Consider the following 15,071-nt stretch of genomic DNA (forward strand, 5'->3'; position numbering starts at 1 on the left):
AATACTGAAGATTCAAATGTCAATAACAAAAAATACTTGGGAATTGCGAGTAAAACGGAAATGAATAAATTACTGCTTAATATGTGGATTCTTATCCGTCGAAGTTATGGCTAAGTATTTTACAATGGCTAGTGAAAATTAAAAACTTAGTTTTTAATATTAATTTGGTTTAGGCACAACGACGTGGAAGGAGGAAACCACCTATGGGCATTCCCCTTTAAATAAGAAACGAATCACATTACCCATGTTTGTAATGTACCTAATTTTATAATGCTAATTGATACTAAAAAAATTCTAACCTTTAAACTACACAGGCCTACAAAAAAAGTGCAAAATCGGAGTAAATAGCAAAAAACCAATTTTAATAGTTTACTAACGAAAAAAGTTTATTTAATCCATAGATATATAAGATGCTTGTGCTAAGTATACGGTAAGTCATATAAGAGCCGTTTGAAAGACCATAACTTAAAGTCGCTATAATATCGTTACTGATTTGGTGCTATATTTCTCTTGCACTCTGTCGTTTATATTCATAATATCTATTAGTTGTTTTTTTTTAAATATATATATGTATGTTTATGTATGTATATATGTAGTTTCATGCCTGTAAGTATGTCTATTTAAGTGTATGTATAGTTATATAATTATATGTGTTTACATATATTATTTTAAAGTACACCTCTATGCCGCTTTATTCAGAAGAGATCGCTCTTTAGAGATAAGACCGCCTTTTGTACATTTCTTTTTTATTATTATTATTTTTTTTTTCCTTGCTTGTTTCTTTTTCTTTTGTGTCACATGTATTGTTTCGGGTTGTACAATAAAGTATATTTGTATTGTATTGTATTATGCTAGTTCAAAAAAAATTCATTTGCATAAATGCATTCTTACGATTTTTAGCCATTTTAACGTTTTTTTGGAATTTACTCAAAATTAGGCAGTGTAGGGACGAAACGGACCCCAAATTCTGATTCGTCAAAGGGACAGAGAACTTTTTTATTTGTGGGCAAATGTTATTAATTGATTTTACTACTATGAGTCATTATAATTTTAACTAGTTTTTTTTAACGTTCATTACATTTCATTAAGTAATTAAACATTAATTCATTTCCATTCAGAAAAATTAAACCCTGTTTAATAAAATAGAGTAGTAATTTTTTTTTCATTTATTTAAGGTGACAGTAGAGATCCAAACGTTACAAAGTAATATGTGTAAGATGTACGACATAGCGACTCACCGCGTAGGTCCGTGTGAGCTTGAGGCGCGTCGGGAAGTGGTCGAAGGCGTAGGGCTTGGTGCAGAGCGGGTACTTGGGGCGCGACACGCGCGTGAACAGGCGCGCCGAGCGGTCCACGCGCAGCTCGCAGATGTACACGTGCGCCTCGGACGCGCCCACCGGCCGGCCCTGCGCACGTATCGATCTATTGTTACTACTTTCTACACTAGCTTCCTAAGTTCCTAGGCTTTGTTTCTTTTTTTTTTACATACCATAAAAATGATTAATAAACGCATTAAGGAACATACTAATAACTACGTGACCCGTTTTTAAAATTTTTTAATACCCTCCCCTCACCTTCGTAGTGGCGTACAAATATGGCGTAGTATTTGCTAAAACCCCTCCCTTCCCCCTGAGTTTTCACGTAGTAGTTCAGAAGTGTGGCTTAATATTTTTTTGCAAACAGAAAGTTTAAACAAAATATTTTGGCTCACGTTTGTCTTTAGCAATACGAAAAAGCGTGAGATTTTTCTAGAGATTAGTCAACTACACGACGAAAATCCAAGAACACTCTTCCCCCAACCAAGCGTGGTATTTTTAAAGACCTCTCCCTCCCTGATCGGATCACGTAGTATAGGTACATTCCCTTATCTGCCAGATAGTAAGTGATTACCGTAGCATATGGACAGTTTGGATACTTTAAAATTATTTGACTGTAATCTTCTATAACTTTGAGCAATTTTCCGGCCGGGCGGCTCCAAATTTTAAGCAAGATATTTCCTGCTGCCTTCAAAACTGTACACGTAATTTTACATAGTACTTTTTGATCCCGATATAAAAATAAATATAACTATTCATTGTAGACTTGAGTTATACAAGGTCTATATTCTATTTTTTTGAGTCTTATTTAGTAAACAAATATGGCGTACTTCCCACCACAGACAATAGAGTAATATTGTAAGCTTAGTAAAATGACACAAAGAGCAAATGAGTGAACAATATTAATAAGCCATAGACGAAAGTAAAATTCGTTTTATGTTCAAATTAATATTGAACGATACCATATTGCTAAAATTATTGCAAAACCCCATAATATATTGAATATTTTTGCTAAGAATTAGTAGAGGTACAGAATTACGAATATATATATATATATATATATATATATATATATATAAATCGAGTATCTTTATAAAACACAACAAATTTATATTTCGTTTATGCAAAATGATCGGTAAAAAAGACGTCACAAATAAAATTACATCACTATAGGGCGGCCTGAGTCTAGAAAAAAAGTCGACCCTGTTAATATTATTGTCACATTATTTGTATTTACTATGAATAAAAAACCTTGCACCTGCGACACACTCTCTCTAACATATAAAAGGGACTAATAACATTGTTCTCCACGAAGCTTTCATTGGGTAATCCTGTCTCATGCTAGTCTCAAAAAAAATCCTGTGAACTACAGTAAACTTTTATGCCATTGCTATGTGGTATACTTTAATATTATATGGGTTAGCGTTAAAAATGTTCAGGGTGAAATTGATATTCAAAAATATGCATAATATAAAAAAAAACCTTTACAATGAACACTGTACCATAAAAGATTGACATTTGCAATATTTCGTAAGCATTTTTTTGCGCTCAACATAAAAAAAAGAAAAAAAAATTAATAAGAAATCGCTTTACGGTAACATTATTTAACAAATCATATTTTGTGAAAATTTAAAATATAGGTACAGAACATGGCCTATTATAAAGCTCATTCTGTTCATTCACTTATACTTATTCACCTCTAAAAATATTATGACCACATCCCTATTAGCCTTTTAAAAAAAGATATTGAAATGTCATATTCAAAAATATTAGTTATCTGTACTCCCGAAAATCGTATTTTGGTAGTTTTTATGTGTTTAAAACGATAAATTGATATTTGTTTTTAGTGAAATAAATAGTAAATGGAGTTTTACAAATGTCCGTAAGCTGATGTGTTGTGAAAGTGAGTGATACATGCGGAAAAAACGTGATTACGAATGATAGGGGTTTGTTTACCAAATAAGACTCTTCCAAAAAAACGGAATATACGTAATTTGTGATGAGCAAACCAGAAAGAGTAAAGATAATCTGTACTAGATGTGTATCATATACATATATATATTTCTCTAATTCAGTAAATAATATTCAAGAAAATAACAAACCTTGCAGTAAGTATTTAGATCCATAACCCAACACTGTGACATTACGAGTTCTATGGGCACAGCCTCATACAAAGGGACTCTCATTACTTCATTATGGAAGAATCTGGAAAAGATATTAATTTTTTTATATACACTTTTTACAAACATAATTACACAATTCATTATCATCTAGAAAAAAAAAAGCTACCGAATCTGAAAACATTAAATTCATACACTGTTTAAAATATAATAGAAAGTTTTTAAACAAACATATTAAAAGTTAATAAACATACTATACATACATTGAAAAAAATACTTATATTACATACTTTGAAAAAAAATTAAATTAATTAATTAATTAATAATATTTAAATGATAATTGTATAAAGTTGAAACTTTTCTACTGTACTCACTTTCTAGTTGGTTCGTGGAAGGTCTCGTGTGGCCGAAGATAGTGATGTCCGTACACATATCTCTCTTGCGTGTCCTTGTGCTTCCACAGGCGCTCGACGCGAAATATGTCCAACTCGGACACCGGCACCTCGCCGATTGTTTGATACGTATGTTTACGCACTTCGCCTTCCTGCACGATTTAGTTAAATAATCAGAGAATTATACAATTTATTTAATATTAATTATAATTTTCTGTATCCAAAAGATAATAATAAAAACTAAATATATATTCAGTTCAGCCTATCGCAGTCTACTGCTGAACATAGGTCTCCGCAAGTTCGCGCCGGACATCCCGGTTTTCCGCAATCCTCGCCCAGCCTCCACCGGTAATCTTACGTAGATCCAGCGATTCAGCGGGTCAGAAGAAGTTCCACACTGCGTTTTCCAACACACGGTCCACTCCAGGACACGTCTGCTCCAGCGGCCATTGGTCGTGCGACACAGACCAGTCCACCCACCACTGCCACTTCAACTTGCTAATTCTATGTCGGTTACTTTCGTTGTCTCGTGGATAGTCTCATTTGTAATCCTATCTTTGAGAGTGACCCCAAGCATAGTCCGTTCCATTGCACGTTGAGCAACTTTAAACTTGTAAACTAGTCCCTTCGTCAGTGTTCATATCTCGGCATCGTATATTAAAACAGGCAGGATACATTGCTCGAAGACTTTCAGGTGAATGGTATAGCCTAGGTAGACATAATCCTAAACAACTTTGAAAAGGCTACCATCAACCGATACTGGTCTCGGAATTTATTGGTTGTAAACATAACTTTCGTTTTATCCAAGTTTGCCGAGACTGATTCGTTGAGATAACTCGCATATGCCACCCAGGTATTTGGTCTAGCTGAGAAGATGAGAGAAGGTTTTAAAGACATATTCGAGAGGTCGACAGGTCAACCTGCGGCCATAAATAGCTCAGTCGTACTCCGTCATCCCCCGGGTATCTCCCGTTCTTAAGCTGCTCGAGCGCCGCACTAATCTCGTCGACTTCGATATCGGGATGTCTTCCGAAAAATAGAGCAACAATGGTGCACGTGGATCTTCGGTGTTTCGAGTATCAATGTTGTGTGCGCTCGACACGTACAACTTTCCATAAAATATCTCGACCTTTTCTTAAATCTGAGGGCAAGTAAACAGTTGTGCCATCCGCTTTACTGAGCTTCACATGAAGGATTCTTCCCAAGTCTTTGGAAATTCTTGAACCCCTATTATGCTCTATAAGAGTTCTTATAATATATAAGTTTCCATATCCTCTTGAAAAGAACCTTCTATTCTAGCAAAGCTGCTTGAACAGCAGGCACAGCACTTCGCGCCTTGCCACATCAGATCTAAGGCTTCGGGAACCATTTTGGACTGCTTTGTTGACTTCAGCTAAAGAAAAAGCTACTCACAATATACGGCGAAATCAATCTAAAGGCAAGACTTGTTTGTCACTAAAAAAAAGATTACCATAATTCATATATTTACAAGTACATACCTTGCTCTGAGTAGACTCATCATTTTTGTCTTTCCCTTTAGCGATCTTAAGCTTCTTTCGATCCATCCGTTTAGTTTTAGGCGACTCGTTTTTATCTCCATTCTTCTGACTCACGTCTGGGTGTTTGTCATCTATGGGTATGTCTCGAAGTACGTACACCGTATCGCCTTGTCGTACTTGCAAGTCACCACGCATCAATGATAGGTAGAATTGATGACCCTCTTCCGTGTATTCATCAAGAGGAATTTCACGGTCAACCTAAATAAGACGATTTATTTTTTAATTTTATCACAAATAAATTATTGGAAATTAATATTCAAATAACCATAGTTATAACCATATACTAGTATGAGTAGTGTAGATCTAATATTAGTATAATATTTACTGACTGTAATTATTCTATGTAATATAATATAAAATAATAGGGGAAAACTATACAATTAAAAAACATATTGGGAAACACGAAGCTTTAATATAAACCACGGTACGACTATTCTTTAAAATCAATTTTCTAATATCGATAAAACTTATGACTCATAACTAAAAAAAAATGTCAAAGACGAAACGACGACAACAAGACAACTATTTTAATAACGGGCGTAATATCTATAACAAACGAAAAAACTAGCCAAAAAAATACTAAATTAGTAATTTGGGTAATAAATAATATTGTCAAAATAAATCGAAATATGCGAATCTTTATTGCTACATGCCAAAAGTTTCTAATTGCTGACGTTCATGACTAGAAGTTGATAGCAACAGAGCGAGAGAACAACGTCATTTATCACGAGTGACAGAAAAATAAAATACGAAGTCAGTGGTGGGGTATTTTATTAAAAAACTTTTTAAGCTTTGCTACTGGAATAATACTGATTAACGATTTAGTTAATAAGAGTTGAATAAAAAAGACTAAGCGTAATAAATAATATAAAATATTTTACTTTCTGCCATATATAATTCTTTTCGATAAAATTTACTGGGATCTAAAAACTAGATTATTAGAAAGCATTAGCCGTATGTGAAAGTAATATTATCATAATATCCTTTGTATTTATTAGTTGAACGCGAGAATCCTAAACCCAAAAAAAAAACAAACAACCTGCGACCTTGATCTGTCTGAATTTTTTTTTCCGATGCTTAATTTTCCGAAATTGAAGCAGATTATACCTCTATTTAAAGATAAAGATTCTGAAAATTTCAATATACTTTGTACAAAAATTACGTGATTTTTATTTATTTTAGTCTAAAACCTCAACACATTTTACCAAGGATGCTTACGGATTAAAAATTGGCACACAAAAACATGACTTAATTTATGATTTATGGACAACCTAAGTCAGTGTTTTAGCCAAGTATATGAAAGAAAGAAAGACGTTTATTCGGGACATCACACAAATCGCAGACAGTTTTTACACAAAAAGATGACAACAATTAAATAGAAATAATAATAAAGAAATAAAAAAAATTCAAGACCAGTAATATAGATTACAAAAAAAATCAATATCGTCAAAAACACAATAAATAAAAAAATTTAAATCTAAAATTTCCAAACAGTTATTTAAAAAAAAAATAAGCAAGTGTGTGTATGTGAATAAATATATGCGAGTGCGCGTACCGGCTTGGGGCTGCAGAAGTGGCAGTGGTGCTGGCGCTTGGCGTCGGCGAGGCGCACGCAGCGCGCGTGCTGCCACACGCCGCAGCGCCCGCACTGCACCATGAGCCCCTCCTCCACGTGCAGCCCGCACGCGCACAGGATCACCTCCTCTGGAACATCGCAGTATAACAGCCTTTAGGAAAAATATGGTATTTTCTAGTGTGTCTATACCAGAACAGACTTATCGACTAGGCCGTTGGTGCAATTTATAGTGAACCTGCTTTCTGCTCTGGGGGTTGGAATGGAGCCTATATATATCTAATAAATATATATATACGGGCCGTTTTCTAACATATCAGGGTTTCGATTACTATCCATCTTCGTAGATATATAAATAAAACACGCAGGACTCAGGAGATATTCTTCTTTGATTTATTCCAAGTTAAGGAGGTCCGATCGTTTCAACGGCTCGAACAAGAATTATCAATACCGGCGGGCGCTCGGTTTTTCATAACAAAATTGGGTGAGGCACTATTCACTCAACATAACACCTATTTATGGACCATAAAATATTTCACACTAATTTAGTATCTGTAGAATTTACTCAATTTTTTCAATCATTAATTAATTATAATAATCATTTCCGACCACGTGTTTTTCTTAAATACGCGGTTTCCCGCCGACAAATACTATAAATCAGAGGTTCAAAAATAAAGATAGCAAAAATATTGGTGGCGATAACAAAAAATATGTTCAGTACACTATATAAAAACTTCACTTTTTATCGGCTGCTTTACGTCGTTCGTTACGGTTGATTCGAGCTATTATTAGCAGTTATAATAACATTCTAAACTGTAGGTAGAACGAACATATGCAATATTTTAGAACTTAAATTCACATATCGATTTTATTACAAAATTAATATGCTGTTGCAGTCATTCAGACTGACTATAGTCGTCAGAAATAATAGGCCCGTTTGGACATGTCATCGGGGGTAAATAGCGAAGTAACCATACGACTCGGTATTCGATACTCAAGATAAATCGATTCAAGTTTGTATGAGTATTTAATCGATTTGATTATGTAAAGTGCATTTGTTTAAAGTTTTGATCCGATATTTAACTTAAACTTTAATATTGTAGGTTATTTGAAATATTACAATGGTTCAAAAGGTCCATTTGTATTTATTTTTAACCGACTTTAAAAAAAGGAGGAGGTTACTCAAATCGACCGTATATTTATTTTATGTATGTTCGGGGACAACTCCGTCGTTTATGAACCGATTTTAATAATTCTTTTTTTTTTTCTTGTTGGAAAGGAGATATCCCTAGTTTAGTACCATGATAAGGAAACCAGGATCTGATGATGGGATCCCAGAGAAATCGAGGGAAATTCTCGAAAATCCGCATAACTTTTTACTGGGTGTACCGATTTTGATGGTTTTAATTTAATTGAAAGCCGATGTTTATCATGTGGTCACATTTAAATTTCATCGAGATCTGATTACATTTTTTGACTATTTTTATTTACTTGACTATTTTTTCGTCTACCTACATTGTATTACTTGTCGATATAACCGAAGTCAGTTTTTCTACGTTTGTCTGCAAACACAATTATATATTTTTATGTTGTTTTCTAATGTTTAGACTAATTTTAATCATTATAATGAAACATTTTTTTCGGATTTCATCGCGATTTATTAGCCAAATCAAAATTTTATTTACGCCTTTGAGCACCAAGCTCTTTTTTCCTTAAAGATCACTGCGCAATATTTAATTACAATTAAAATCGAATAATGCTGGTGAAATTCAGTTATTAATTAATTACAGCACACATTAAAAATTTATATTTTAATTTATATTTATATACGCATTAAGACAATGTAACTGTTTTTGAGACATTTCATAATAATTAGAAATTGCATGCTACTATAAAGTAAGCACGAAAAGAATACTCCCAATATATTCTATCATATTATTTAACGCGCCAAGAATTGTACATGTTTTTTAAAAACACTTTATGTTATTATTATTAATAATAATAATAATATTCTTTATTGCACACCATTAAAAGATACAAACAACAGTAGTATTATAATTCTTTATTATTAATAATTCTTTTATTGTTTCTTACAGTTTCGTACCAAGTTACGTTCTAGGATATTTGTCAAATGTCAAAACGGGCTTCTCATTTTGTGACGACTATACAAAAACGAATTTTTAATTAAAATACTACGCTTTAGCCTGTAATATCCCACTACTGGGCATATGCCTCTTTCCCCATGTAGGAGAAGGATCAGAGCTTAAGAGCCATTTCACAAAAATCGGTAACAATCCGCGAAATTGTAATATTAAGACGTCGTTAATCTCAGTGTTGGATGCAATAATGTAATTTATATTCTTGAAATATAATAAAGCAACCTTTGTTGTAGTCCATAGTCGGATCAGAATTTTGATTTATATTATGTGTATAAAATTATTAACCTTTTCATCAGCCTCCTCCCTAGGTAAACGGTCGCAATGTATACTTTGAAGTCCTACTTTTCAATAACCTCTACGTTGAAACCATTTTAAAAAAATATTATAATATGTGGAATATAATTTTGTTGCACACTATCATAAATTTTTATTCCATTTGTATCTCTATTAAACGATAAAAAAAATTTAAAGTTACGAATATTTTCCAAATAAGTACAATTTTAAAAGCGATATTTCTCTTAGAAAACTAAGAAATTTTAACGTGATACAAAAAAAATAATTAAAAGATGTAATTATTTTTAATACATTTTATATTAAATAATAAAAAGATAGTATATATTGCCACGCATCAAGCCCAGTAAATCAGTCGAGCGCTAGCGCTCTTAGAGGTAAGGTCCACGCCAAATTCTGCGCAGCCGTCTCTTTCGCTCACACGCGCCAAGCGCCTGTTGTTATAGCGGATAAAACGCATTTGGTACTTTCATAATAAAATATAAATAAAATAAACATATTACGAAAATGACTGTAAAATAATATAATGATAATTTCTGTAAACAAATGTATAATTTAATTTTCTTTTCTCACACTATCAATACAAATGGGCATTTCAATCTGTTTGTCTTGTTATTTGTTAATTAATATGTTTGTCGGTGTCGATGTCATAAAATGCTATTTTATTCATATCGTAAATATTAGATTCATTCGTAAACTGAAAAAACTAAATCAATTTAAAAAAAATTGTTTCATAAAATTGATTTTTTATTTTTATTTTAAATTTATTGACTGTTGTTATATAACATACTTGAAATTTTTAACAAATTAATTATGTAAAAAAACATTTTATACCATAGTTATTAATTTTTATTATACATTAGAAAATGATCAAGATGGTCTTTTGGTTGTCACACTATACTTACTAGCACAAAGATCGCGCGGCTCGTACGATTCGCGCGATGCGACCAAATTTACCTAAACTTGCAGAGCGTAAAATTGTGAAATGGCTCTTAATCCACCACGCTGCTCCAATGCGGGTTGGCGGATATATTCCCTACTATGAGTAACGATCGCTATCAGGTGTACATGATAACAACCGGGACCGACGGCTTAACGTGCTCTCCGAGGCACGATGGGGACACCCATAAGGACTGCACAAACACCCAGACCATGGCAAATACCTGTATGGCCAATACAAATGTTTGTCATATGCGGGAATCGAACCCGCAACCGCCAAGCGCAAAAGGTACAATCCATGGCTGTAACCGTTGCGCCAACGCGGCGTCAATCAATTAAAATACTAACGTAAAGAAATTTACACGTTTTAGAAAGTGTTTACGACGACAATTTTGTTTTTACAAAACCTAAATGTTATTTATTAATAACGAAATATAAAAAAAGATTTAGTACAGAAAGTAACTTAATTTTTTTTTTCGTGCGATCTTAATAGCTTCGGTCTCGGCGTCTAGGCATTACGCACGAAGTAAAATAACCAAATACAGCATTTTTATAATAACATTTAAAATATTTTAATGTAAGAGATAACAGATTTCTTACCGGCCTTCGACTTTTGAATGAAACCACCTGGTAGAGGTTCATTGGGTCCAAGAATTTTGATCAAATACTCGGCGAAGTCCGATTTAGTGGCAGTATATACCTAAATAAAAAAATAGTAAAATTGATGATACTATATATTGTTTTCCGGTTTCAAAGCGATTTTAAATACTCTTAGTGAAAGTAAAACTATACATGCGCAAAGTAAAAATATATAAGAGCATTTTGTTTTAAATCTTAAGGCATGTCTACACTCACAGTTAATATAAAATTTACCTTTTTAAGATGTGTAGCAGCGGCACCAAGAGTTGTTAGTTTACCGTGCTCCCGTATAATACTAGAGAAGAAGCTGTTCATGTCGCTATCGAACTGTGCCACTGTTTCATACTGCCCGTTGTCTATATTGTTCTTTATAGAACTCAAATCTTGGGTACACACAGCATCCTTGGTTTGACCGAGTTTTAGCTTCATTAGTGGTGAGCAAACAGGTTTATCATCCTCATCTAAAAAGTACGTAGTATTAATTTTTTTTTTACAAAATATAATTTATAAATTAATACAAACAAATTAAGTGCTCTATAATAATTTGTTACTCTACTTTAGTTTATTCTTCTGAATGGACCGAATAATGTTATTTTCTCAATAGGACATTTCAATAGGACATCTCAATAGGACATTTTTTCAATAGGAAAATTATTTAAAAATATAGATGTAATGAACATAGCCGGTAATCATAATAAATACAAGTGTCACAGTTACACAAACCTTTAACGGCCACAACGGAATTGTAGAGCGCTTTGAACACTCTACCGAGACGCGTTTTCGTATCAAGCGTCGAGTCATCCTCCAATCGCGTTAGTTCCTTCACACTCTCCTCCTTCGAAGCGCGTAAGGTCTGCAGGCGCTTGAGGAACACCGCGGGGTTCATCGTGTCGGGGAGGGTCAGCGGGTTCACGTTGGTAACGACGGGGGCAGAGGGAGTGGGGGGAGCGGGGGGAGCGCAGGTAGGGGGGTTGGTTGCCACGGGGGGGTCAGGAAGCGCGGCCGGCGCTTCTGTGAAGGGGGGTAGAGGTAGTGATAAACGCTCGCGGATGCGACGAACCTAGAAGTTGTTGCACAATTTAATGAGTTTTCATCCATACTGATGTAAAACGACTGACAATTATGTTTATCTTTAAAAGAGGTTGTTTCAAGATCTTTTTTTTATGAATTTGAGATTCAATTTTCAAAAAACACAGTGTATTCTATTCATTGGTAAAAAAAAAACTATAGACTAAATGATATTACGCTACGATTCACATGAACGACGCTACAGCACAACACATTGTGTCTGTAAACGCGATAGGTGATCTACTTGCTACAAAATATTTAAACCAGTCTTCTTACATCTGAATACAATTTGCGATAAATAAGCTTTAAGTTACGTAACGTATACCACGTTTCAACTCTTGGATGCAAAGTCTTTGTTATTTTTATTAAATCATTTTGCAATTTTCTCTTTGGTGTAACGAAATTATCACAAAAAATAAAGTTCTCTATGTACAACTATGTCTGTATGCACCGATAGCGTACCTACTTTGTTATTTGATTCACTCCGTTATTCGATATACTTCGATATTACTTTGTTATTACAGTGCTATTTAATAAATACCAATGACTCACATTTTCCAAATTTCTGAATAGGAAACAGTGGCGTTCCTTGACTAAAGTCCTCTCCTTAGCCGTCAGAGGTTTCATCTGTGGCTCTTGCCACAGTTTATTTAGGTGTTGCTGGTATTTTAGTATTGTCATGTTTTTGATATCGCATGCGGACACACTGGGCTGTTCGCATTTCTTGTTACACTTGGCAGCTTTACGAGGGCGACCCACTCGAGCGCCTCCTGAGCTATTTGACTGGTTCGATGCATTTGATGGAGTTCTTGATTGCGTCTTGAGAGGTTGTTTTGTGATCCTCTGTGATTTTCCACCGATAACACCACGACAGTCTTCCGAGTCGCATTTGCATGGCTAAAACATTCACGATAAAGTAGAAGTAAACCGACATAATGCCTTATACAAAACGAAAGTTTTCAATTGGTTGAACCCGCAAAATTCAATAAATACCATATTATTTTTTCAAGTTATTAAAAGTATTAATCAACTCTGTCTAAATATCGATAGCAAAAATGTCAGACAGCTGGTATGTGTATGTAAAAAGTTAAAGGTTTATATTTAGCAACACAGGTAAAATTGCACATATTTTTTGGTAGTGTGTCTAAATGTGTTTGGTATGTCACATTACACAAACTATCAAGTTTAACTACTTATTATATCTATCTTTTATAACAACAATAGGTAATTTAGTTATACATACCTGGCCGACGGCTGGATTAAATAGTGAAAAGTTATAATCGTATGTCAGTTCCTCTTCTGGATCGATATCACGAAGTGCGAACAGCGCCATTCTAAATGTACCTGTTAAAAATGTATTATTTTTAATTACGTTTACTAATTATACATGTTGGTATATTTGTACATGCTAATCTCAGGAAATACTGGTTGGAATTGAGAAATTCTTTTTGCATTGGATCGTCCATTTACCAAGGAAGGCTATGTTATATTTTATTACATTTTCATTAAATTATAGCGAGTGAAACCGTGGGACACAACCAGTGTATGTTTATAAAATCTCCATTTAAACTTTAATTTTGTCACAAATTAGTGTCGTTATGAATAAGACATGTTATTTTTAAGACAATACTAAGTTTAATAAGTAACAGTTTACATATCTCACCATTTGAAGTCCACTTCTGCATTTCACAGTTAGGTCTGCAGGAGTGGTTTACGAAGCGACCGTCCCCTCCCATGCGGTGTCCGTCGATCACGAGCCCGCCGTCCAGGTGTAAGCAGTAGTGGTGGGTGTCGCGAGCGTAGCGTGTCGCCATACGCTCCTAGCGATTAAATTTTCATAAATACTAAACGTGTCTCGCGGTTTTATTACATGTTAAATTGGATAATCTTTATTCTTTCGTCTTAACTATAAGGACCTGTTCCACTGGTTTTGAGAAAAAATTATTCTGCAAATAAGTTACGAAAAGACTTGAACAGCGGGAGGTAAAATAGGCCAGTAGGACATTTTTTCTCCTCAATTAATAAGCCAAAAATTATAGATTCATATTGGCCCATAGAAATATCTCAAACGAAGTGTATATTTATGGTAAAAAAGAATAAAATATCAAAACACTTTTATCTATTGGTTATCGTCATCTGTCAAATAGCGTTATCCACATCTGATGAAAAATCCCAAATCAATGTCACTTCTGGATAATTTTGGTGTAGGAAATTCGCATCAATAGACATAAGTCTCCTTAACATGGTGTGTATTATAGAATATTTTGTGTTAAAGCCTAGTTATAGGTAGTCCATAGAATATAGTTGTCTATACCGGGTTAACAACACTAAGAAATTCAGCGTAAAGTTAGCTGCGTTACTTATTATGATTGGGAGAATCAGGCATAATCAAGAATTTCCCCTTCTCTTTTCTGGTCATAGCTCCCTATTATCTCACCTATTATCTTGGCAATGTATTTGTTGTTTCACTATTATAGAGTGTCTGTGACCACAATAACTCATGTACACACTCACATTTTACTTTGTCTTAAACTAGCCGACCCGTCCCCACTTCGTTGGGCGTTAATTATTATTATATTAACCAAATAACATACTTTAAAGAACAAATTTAATAGCACTTAAATAATAATATGTTGCTCTCGTGTATTTATTATTATTTTAAATTACAGAACCAAATAACAAACTTTAAAGAACAAATTTTATAGCACTTAAATAAATATGTTGCTCCAACGCCATCTATCAAAAATCGAGAAAACGTCGTCGATAGACTAAAATAAGACTAAATAAATAACGTCGAAAGACTAATAAATTGTTTTCTAATAGCGATAGATGGCGCTAGTTTATTTACCATTTTGATTTTTATTCATTTTGATTTTTTTTTCTAATAGCGATAGATGGCGCTAGTTTATTTACCATTTTTTTTATATTTTTACCTTTTTCTTTTTTACTGAATTTTTTGTTCAATTACAATAAAATATAGCCTATGTCACTCCTGAATAGTGTATCTTTCTGTTA

General features: G+C 33.7%; 1 protein-coding gene across 1 annotated transcript in view; it reads right to left on the bottom strand.

Moving 5' to 3' along the window:
- Positions 1-921: 921 nt before the first annotated feature.
- LOC123658894 (serine-rich adhesin for platelets) overlaps positions 922-15,071 on the bottom strand; it is a 53,132-nt gene continuing 38,982 nt past the window's right edge. Inside the window, exons 8-18 of the mRNA XM_045594184.1 lie at positions 13,720-13,876; positions 13,300-13,400; positions 12,609-12,953; positions 11,712-12,048; positions 11,223-11,449; positions 10,950-11,049; positions 6,943-7,091; positions 5,328-5,585; positions 3,811-3,980; positions 3,419-3,521; positions 922-1,406 (exon numbers count right to left, since the gene is read on the bottom strand). Of these exons, the coding sequence (XP_045450140.1) occupies positions 1,197-1,406; positions 3,419-3,521; positions 3,811-3,980; positions 5,328-5,585; positions 6,943-7,091; positions 10,950-11,049; positions 11,223-11,449; positions 11,712-12,048; positions 12,609-12,953; positions 13,300-13,400; positions 13,720-13,876 (2,157 nt within the window). The 3' untranslated portion in view covers positions 922-1,196. The remainder of the gene's footprint in view (positions 1,407-3,418; positions 3,522-3,810; positions 3,981-5,327; positions 5,586-6,942; positions 7,092-10,949; positions 11,050-11,222; positions 11,450-11,711; positions 12,049-12,608; positions 12,954-13,299; positions 13,401-13,719; positions 13,877-15,071) is intronic.

The sequence above is a fragment of the Melitaea cinxia genome, chromosome 13 (assembly GCF_905220565.1).
Source record: "Melitaea cinxia chromosome 13, ilMelCinx1.1, whole genome shotgun sequence".
Lineage (NCBI taxonomy): Eukaryota > Metazoa > Arthropoda > Insecta > Lepidoptera > Nymphalidae > Melitaea > Melitaea cinxia.